Source organism: Solanum lycopersicum, chromosome 8 (assembly GCF_036512215.1).
Source record: "Solanum lycopersicum chromosome 8, SLM_r2.1".
NCBI lineage: Eukaryota > Viridiplantae > Streptophyta > Magnoliopsida > Solanales > Solanaceae > Solanum > Solanum lycopersicum.
This window is the reverse complement of record NC_090807.1, coordinates 56,940,440-56,949,943: the sequence shown is the minus strand read 5'-3', so window position 1 is coordinate 56,949,943 and position 9,504 is coordinate 56,940,440. Positions and strand designations below refer to the sequence as shown.

The 9,504-nt window shown below is 32.0% G+C and overlaps 1 protein-coding gene across 1 annotated transcript; it reads right to left on the bottom strand.

The window, feature by feature from the left end:
* LOC101251405 (carotenoid 9,10(9',10')-cleavage dioxygenase 1-like) lies at positions 1-3,922 on the bottom strand. Its single transcript, XM_004245349.5, has 12 exons — positions 3,564-3,922; positions 3,088-3,225; positions 2,899-3,001; positions 2,156-2,418; positions 1,888-2,067; positions 1,741-1,819; positions 1,578-1,659; positions 1,424-1,486; positions 1,194-1,332; positions 768-1,080; positions 496-692; positions 1-387 (listed from the first exon to the last, which is right to left on the bottom strand). The coding sequence occupies exons 1-12, from the start codon at positions 3,666-3,668 to the stop codon at positions 283-285; spliced, it is 1,767 nt and encodes a 588-aa protein (XP_004245397.1). The 5' UTR covers positions 3,669-3,922; the 3' UTR covers positions 1-282.
* Between the last annotated feature and the right edge of the window lie 5,582 nt (positions 3,923-9,504).

The following is a 9,504-nucleotide window of genomic DNA, read 5'->3' as shown; positions in this document are numbered from 1 at the left end:
TATCAAAGCAAATATTTTTATGTATAAAATAAATTTTAAAATAACATACGGGTTGATTTGGTCTCGGTTTTTTTTTTGGTTAAAACCTAACCAACCCAAATATAGTCCGTTGTTTTCCCCAATATCAAACCAAATCATTAATTGGATTTTTTTTCCGGATTGGCTCATTTACGATTTGATTTGATTTGCGATTCGATTTTATACACCCATATATATATACATTAGTTTCCAACAGTAAATTCCTTCATTTTCATGACCTCATGATGTTGTTGTGACACTAGGTTATAAAGGCATGAAAGCTCCATGAAATCCATAAGGCACTCTACTTGGTAATGTGATTGTGGTAATAGGGTGTGTTGCAAATTTTTTTGCATCAACTATATAAACCTGCAAAAAATAATAATTGTTCACATTAGAATTGACTTTCAATTTGTGAAGTAGTACCTACATCAGTTTTTGGAAATATTATATTCAACTATAGTTATGACAACTCACATGAGATACATTCGTATTTTCATTGTGTAAGAATGTCACAAGCCAACCATCATCCTCATCAACACCTTGAGGTTTTGGAACAAAGGTTGTTCCACTACAAAAATTGCCCTCTGCCAACATATGATACTCAACTTTAATCAATTCCATATCATCTTCAAACTGAAATTTGGCAAGCCCTCCATATTTAACTAATCCATCTGATCATAAATTCGAAATACTTATCAAATTACGAAAACGAAGATGAAAATTCATAAAGATCAATTGATAGTAACCTGAAATGGAGCTAGCTTCTATATCTACCACTTGTAGATAACAAAATTTGTTTTTTAGACCAATGAACTTTTCATTGATCATAGGGAATTCCATAAAGAAGTTGGTTATGACATTTTTCTCCTTCACTTCCCCTGTTCTCATTATTAGTCTCCATTCACAAACACGATAAAAGAACGATTCTTCTAAAGATTCATTATTTATTTTTGTGGAACTTGTTTCTTCAGACTCTTCGAAAAATCTCTTGTATTTTTCATCTTTGGAACCAGGTCTTGGTAATACTGATTCACGAGCTCTGCATCCCCGTACAACCACCTTTTGTCAAAAAAAAAAAGAACGGAAATCACATACATTTTATATTGGTCAATCACTCAACTTATACAATATGTGAAGTAAATTTAGTTAAAAATTAACTGAACTGGAACTACCTCATCGTTGTCTTCAAAACAATTTATTAGGTGAAATACACAACTAGGTTGAACATCAAACCATCTAACGGAATTAGCATCACCATATCGTGGCATTACTCCAATTCGCGCATATCCATCCTTATCATACTTTATCAATCTACAAACCAAAAGACAGAGCAAATGTATAATTAATATGAGTTCATTAGACTGCAACATCATTAATGGAAAAGATATATTAAAGTACTCACGAGTCTCCCCTAATGAGTCGATTTATGTCAATAGTTAGAGGAAAATCCATGATCACATTGTACCTGTATATAGATAGTTAGATATCACAGAATTAGGTTGAAACGTTCCGAAAGTTTGGACTTGAAAGTAAAGGAAAAAAGGGATCGAGATTACCTTTCTGTAACTCCCATGTCGTGGCATAGGCTGCACCTATTGAACTTCAGATCCACCTTGTGAACCATTTTCTTGCCATCAGCTGAAAATAGGAATTAACAAATTTATGCAGCAATTCAAATTCTCTTTTTTAGTAGAAGGCGATACTAGAACATGACAATACCTGAAATGACTCCTATCTCAAAGTACGGTTTCCTTGGATATATTCCCATTATAACAAGTTCGCTTGCTCCAGGGGCTTTCTGTGGATGAAAATGCATTAATGATGTCGAATGATACTGTTATACACAGTACAAGAATGTTTTATTACCTTTGGATGACTTGTAAACGGTCGATTCCAAGCTCCATTGACATTCCAATTACCTAATGTTTCAAGGGAATATATGTCTATTTCTTGAGGCAAATGATTTTCAGCAATAGAGTAGTATTTCTTTGAGTGTTCAAAAATATTTGTATTGCTTAGATATTTGTTTTCCACACCAAATCTCAACTGCAAAGAAACAACAACATTACTAAGATTCTTACCTTGTATATATCAACTTAATTTCTAGTTATTCGAATGTAAGTAAGTTCCGTACCACATTCAAAATGTAAGCCATTAAAATGGCTGGAGAATCCCCTTCAATAGCGGGAAGAAAACCAGGTTTCTTTCTATGTATTTCCATTTTGAAAGTGTCCGTTTGGACGTGTTTGTTATTGTAGAAGATATTCCAAGTTCCTCGTCCTTTTTCTCTAGTGAAGTACAAAGCATGAAGCATTCCTTCGCCTTCAATCCACACATGGCTTGATTTCCCAAATATGGACTTGGTCGATTTGAGACCTCCAAACAGCGGATTTGAACCTGTATTTTTTATGGAGTTAATTACAAGTTAGACGACAATTAGCTTTGATGATTTGTACTTGTGCTTATCTATAAAAATCAGCCTCCGCACTTAAAAAGTAACTTAGATTCAGCTAATACAAACAGGCCCATGTCATTGTTGTTGTTCCTTCGAGTTGGCTACGAATGAACCAAATATAATGTAATAATTCAAAGACTAACACTAACACCCTATAATTTAAGTATTAAACTAACAAAACGTGATCATTTTCGGGGTAGGTATTAATTAAATCTTAACAAAATCACTAAACCAAGTATAATATGTTTTCTTGGCAAGCTGCCATTTTAAATATGACAGCAAATAAGACAGACTGATTTCAGATAGTAGATTTGCCTTTTAGATAACATGAAAAAACAAGCATATAGAAATTAAACCGTTTAATTTAGTTAAACATGTAGCGTTATTTTTTAGTATGTACTCCGGAAAATTATATTGCTGACCATTTCTTATGTAAACACCCTCAGGAAAATCATCTGGAATTTTCCCTTCCACTGTAGTTACTACAACAGCTTCTCCAATTTCATCCACTGGTGCAAAATTACTCTGTCAAAATTAATTAGTAGTAGTAGCTCTAATTTACATGAATTATTGAATCTTGTAGTAATTATATAATTAATGGAATCGTGTACCTGAGATGGAAGTAATGGCTGATCAACAAATTCAAATACAGAGTCCACAAAGGCATCTAATAATTTGATAGAAGTTTCTTTCACAGCTTTTGGAATATCAGCTACAATTGAAAAATGCACCAAATCCCTCGAAAATGGCTAATCATCAATTCCAAACGAACCAGAAAACAGAAATTAGCAACAGACTAATTACGTCATCAAATCCTAATTATTGATGGATTGTAACATCAATAACATACTCAGTGTAGTTCCATAAGGAGGGGAGGTCTTGTGGGAGGGTACATAGTGTGTACAGCCTCGACTCAATAAAATAAGAAACTAATACAACATACTACACCAAAGCATGACAAAGCTAAGCATACTAAAAAAGAATAGTAAGTGCAATAAACAAACTACGAGAGACAATAGATAATAACAGAAATCAAAGAACCTACGAGACTACTAACAAAGTAAGAATTATTAGCAGCGAAGTTTACCTTCAAAGCAGAGGAAATTGAGTCTTTCAAGTCCTCAACTTTGGATGGAACTGAAGGCCTTTGAAAAAAGCAATTTACTTTACATGTGTAACTACAAAAGGCCATGGTGGACCTGCCTCTCTAAATCACAGTTTTTTTTTAGAGATGATGTTGTTAATAAAAAAATTAACTCGCTAGCTGTTCAATTTTCGACATTAACTAAAGAGAGGTATATATAGTTTTGGTGTAAACAATGAGCATCTAGTTTGGAAGAAATAAGCATCTTTCAATTGGAGTTATATATGACAGTATGACTTAACTTAGGAAAATGACATCTCTCATAATAAAAATTGATCAAATGACTGTCAAGAACTTTATCCGGTTTAGTATATGTGAGAATGCAGCCCATAATAAGCTAGAGAACACGTTACGATAATCAAAAACTAATCTTGATATCGATTGCTAGTACAATGAATGTATAGGAGGTGTTTCTCCAAAAGTAAACAAGTCGTTTCTATAAGAAGAACATAAGTAATAAAATTAAATAACACAAAACTAGGAAGACAAACTGAACTATATAAATATTACTCAATTATTGGCATGTCTTATCAACACATTATTATCCAATATAGAAAGGAAGAGCAAATGACACTAAAAAATATCAATACACATGATTTAATTTTATCAAAAGAGGGATAACACATTTGTAACAGGGACGTGTGTAAATGGCGCGCACTAGGTTATAAAGGCATGAAAGTGTTAGGACCGGAAATAAGCAGGTGTAAACGCGGAAGCTAGCAATACAAACCTCGAAAGACCACGAGTAAGAAGACAACGAGAAATATACCAAAAGACACAAAAATTTAACGTGCTTCGGTCAATCGACCTACGTCCACAAAGGAGATGAGCAATCCACTATAAATATGAGAGTACAAAATACAGAGGGAAACAACCTCAACCAATTCACTCGGAATACATGGGAGGTTCACACAAGTGATAACGTATCAAGCTTGTGACCCACAAATTCTCCCTCTAACCAAAACTCTCAAAGCCCTTAAGACTACATTGTGAATGCTGATTAAGTTAGAAGGAACATGCCTCTATTTATAGAGTTCTAAACCTTTTCCTACCAAAAAAGGATTAGTCAATTCAAAATCTTTTACTAAGAGGAAAACCTATTTATGGTAAGAAATCAGGGCAAATGAAACCCAACAAATCTCCCCCTTTCCTTCAATCTCTAAGGCTTTATTGTCAGCAAGATATACTTTTTCAAAATTTTCAAATTTGAAGTTTTGGAACAACTCCTTGCTTGGAGACGAATGTAAAGATGCACCAGAATCCAAAATCCATGATTCAACCGAGCTGTTCACACTAAGGATTAGAGCATCCTCAATGTCCTCTACTGAATTTACAGAATCATTGTCATCTCCAAATTTCTGATTCTGTTTCTTCTTTGGCTTTGTACAGTTCGTCCGAAAGGGCCCTTTTTCTCCACAGTTCCAACAAGTCACGTTTGATCTGTTCAATGATTTTCCTCGATTCTTTGATTTTGATCGACCATGTTGATTTTGTCCTTTTGTCTTACTTCTCCCCCTTTGATCAACGCTGAAAGCACTGCCCGATGAATCTCCCACTTCTCGTTTGCGAATACTTTCGCTAAGAACAACATCACGGATTTCATCAAACTTCAGTTTCTCAGATCCATGGGAACTGCTAATCGCTGCAACAACAGTATCCCAAGACTCGGGCAGATATGACATCAAAATCAACGCCTTAATTTTATCTTAGAAATTAATATCCACAGAATTGAGTTGACTCACAATCATATTGAACTCGTTTATATGATCAGAAACGGATCCAGTTTCAGACATCTGTAAATTGAACAATCTACGTATCAAATATACCTTGTTCATAGCCGATGGTTTTTCATACATGTTTGATAGTGCCTTCAATAGACCGGACGTAGTCTTCTCCTTCACGATGTTAAACGCCACGTTTCTTGACAAAGTCAACCGGATCAACCCTAGAGCCTGGCAATCCTTGAGTTTCCACTTCTCCTCCGTCATGGATTCCGGCCTCACCTCGGTCAATGGTTTGTGAAGATCTTTTTGGTACAGATAATCTTCGATCTGCATCTTCCAGAAACTGAAATCGGATCCATCAAACTTCTCGATTCCAAGTTTTGAACATCCATCTTCAGTGATCGTGTTGAATCTCCTTAGCTCTGATACCAGTTGTTAGGATCGAATTCACGCACACACACTAGATGAATGAAGAACACAAAAACTTTCAAGAGAAAGAGATGAGAGATCTAGAGAGAGAAAGAGAAAACCCAATATTTCGTGGTAAACCCCCGTGAGTAAACTTCCACGGTGGTGAAGTATATTTATATCAATAAATCAGAGTATTTTTTGTTACAGAGAAAAAATAGGAAAACCTAAAATAGAGTATTAGTCAATCCAAAACTTTTTCCTAAAAGGAAAACCTATTTATGGTAAGAAATTTAGGGCAAATAAAACCCAACAGAAAGCTCCATGAAATCCGTAAGGCACTCTACTTGGTGATGTGATTGTGGTAATAGAGTGTGTTGCAAAGTTTTTTTGCATCAACTATATATACCTACAAGAAATAATAATTGTTCACATCAAAATTGACTTTCACTTTGTAAAGTAGTACCTACCAACATTAGATTTTCGAAAAATTATATTCAATTATAACTATGACAATTCACGTGAGATACATTTTTATTTTCATTGTGTGTGAATGTCACAAGCCAACGATCATCCTCATCAACACCTTGAGGTTTTGGAACAAAGGTTGTTCCACTATAAAAATTGCCCTCTGCCAACATATGATACTCAACTTTAATCAATTCCTCATCTTCTTCAAATTCAAGTTTGGCAAGACCTCTAAATTTAACTAATCCATCTGATCATAAATTCAATATATCAAATTAGAGTTGAAAATTAAAATAAGTCACAAAAATATAAAAGTAATCAAAATAAGCCACTATTTTAGTAAGTAACTAAAATAAGCTTAGTGGAAGAAAAAGTTTCACTATATCCAATAATATAAACGTTTTCCGTTAGTTTCATAACGTTTATTTTTAATATATAACAGAACTTTTTCTTACACTTTATAAAGTGCAGTTTTTTTTTCCACTTTATAAAGTGAAACTTTTTATTCCATTTTATAAAGTGAAACTTTTTATTCCACTTTATAAAGTGGAACTTTTTATTACACTTTATAAGAAGAATATTTTTCACGTCAGAAGAATATTTTTCACGTCTTGAAGAAGTTTTTTCAGTATTGTCATATAAATTATATTGATTTGATATGTCATTAAAATGGAAAAAAATATTTCATTATATATTTTTATTATTTTATTATGAAAAATCTATTTAAGGACGTTTATACATAGTCGATAGCACCTACAACATAAATCTTCTATATTTGTTCATTTCAATATAAAAAAAATATCTTCTACACCTAAAGTTAAAGTTTCAATTTATTCGGATGACGAAATTATACATGACGAAAATACCATTTATTATAATTGTCCTCACAAACACAATGCTAAATATCCAATAAATGTCCGATATCATAAATTTATTTCATCAATTTATAAATGAATGGGTATAAACAGTACGATTATAATTTGATTATAGCCGGAAAATGCCCTACTTCATTTTCATCACAAGGACAAGTAAATTTTGGAGAGTGAATTATATATAATGACGAATCGTTGACCGATTTTTTAAGGGTTCCAAATTACTATATAGATCAAATCAAGTCAACAATACTTGGAATCTATGTTAGGAAGGAGTCTAAGATTAGTCAACAACGTTCTCCTTTATCAGTCGATGTTCATCCCTAATTAGAAAATCATAATAGCATTGATGGATTTCCGATAACTCAATCTACTGATTTTCCTAAAATGACTCATTATCAAAATACTCTTACCGGCCGATATGATTTTGATTTAAACAAAACTATCAATGATAGTGATCGGTAATGCTCAATTATTATATTTCAATTATTGTTTGTTGATTTAGTCAATTATTTATTAATTTATAATATTTATTATTCTTATTATTATATATTTTGTAGCAGTTTACCTCAGCAAAATAGGGATATTGCTCCAAGTTATGGACTAAATAATTATTTTGATTAGTCCTTACACTTTGAAATGACGGAAAATGTTGGGACATCCTCAAATTTTCATGTCTCGCCTACTTTTGATTCAGATGATTATCGCTATGTCTAACACTTATTTTTTAAGTGAATTTTTTATGCAGATGACCATCTTCAAAGTGAATTTTTTTTTGGAAGCCATGAAAAGAAAAAGGAGAGAAGGTGAAGGTGAAAGGTAACTTTTTATAAAGTGGAAGAAATTCTTCCACTTTATAAAGTGGAATAAAAAGTTCCACTTTATAAAGTGGAAGAAAAAGTTCCGTTATATATTAAAAATAAACGTTATGACAGTAATCAAAAACGTTTAGAAAATTGGATATAGTGAAACTTTTTCTTCCACTAAGCTTATTTTAGTTACTTACTAAAATAGTGGCTTATTTTAGTTACTTTTATATTTTTATGGCTTATTTTGATTCCCAACTCATCAAATTATAGAGTCATAAGCAACCAAAAAAAAAAAAATCATAATGGTAACCTGAAACAGAGCTAGCTTCTCTATCTACCACTTGTAGATAACAAAATTTGTTTTTTAGACCAATGAACTTTTCATTGATCATAGGGAATTCCATAAAGAAGTTGGTTATGACATTTTTCTCCTTCACTTCCCCTGTTCTCATGTTTAGTCTCCATTCACAAACTCGAAAAAAGAACAATTCTTCTAAGGATTCATTATTTATTTTTGTGGAACGTGTCTCTTCAGACCCTTTGGAAAATCTCTCGAATTCTTTGACTTTGGAACAATTAAATGGAAATGTACGTGAGATGGAAGTAATGGTTGATCAACAAATTCAAATACGAAATCCACAAAGGCATCTAATAATCTGAAAGAAGTTTCTTTCACAGCTTTTCGAATGTCAGCTATAACAGGAAAAATGCACCAATGGCTAGTTATCAATTCAAAACCAAGAATATTATAAGCTAATTTGCCTTCGGAGTATGTTGAATAAAACACTTTCACCAAACTACAATTAGCAACAAAATTTATTAGTCAATTTTATATAACAATGAATTATTATAATATCAACAACAATACCCAATGCCCAATGGGGTCTGAATTTAGGCCTTTTTTTAAAATGAGAAAATGTATTTAATGAGGATAAAATTTATAATATTTATAGTCACGTAAATATCATGACATATTTATGAGCAAAAACTTTCAAAATGTTATGATGTATTTAAGACTATAAATTTTACAAGTCCTCATTTTAATTTTTTCTTATGTCCGATTAATAAAATTAATACATGAATATATCAATCAGGATTAGATATGGAATATATATTCCTGTTACTAACAACTTATGTTTCTGCAAGTTGTGACAATGATTTTATGGAAACAATAATTTTTGAACTTTTGTATGAGACTGGAATGTAGGGTTCTGTTGTAAGCTAAAACCCAAAAAATTAAAATTGTGCTCTGTGTTTACGATTGGTAAAGGACAAAAAGATGCAGAAAAAGAACTGCCATCTATAACAAATAATTAATAAAACCTTTGTACTTTTACTAGAAATTAAATTTGAATGCAAGTTAATTAAACATAGAACATATGTATATATAAGATCAAATTTTTAAGCCAAAAAAAGAACAATGGAATCGAACGGTATATACTGAATTAACATTCCAAATTATAATTAAAATTTCCTAATCTTACTTTAAATAACTATATCTTTCTCACTAATATGTGTGATTAGAAATTTACTCTACATGATATATTTAAGAAGTAAAAAATTACAATTTGTAATTTTAGCATCTACCTAGAGAAAGATTCTT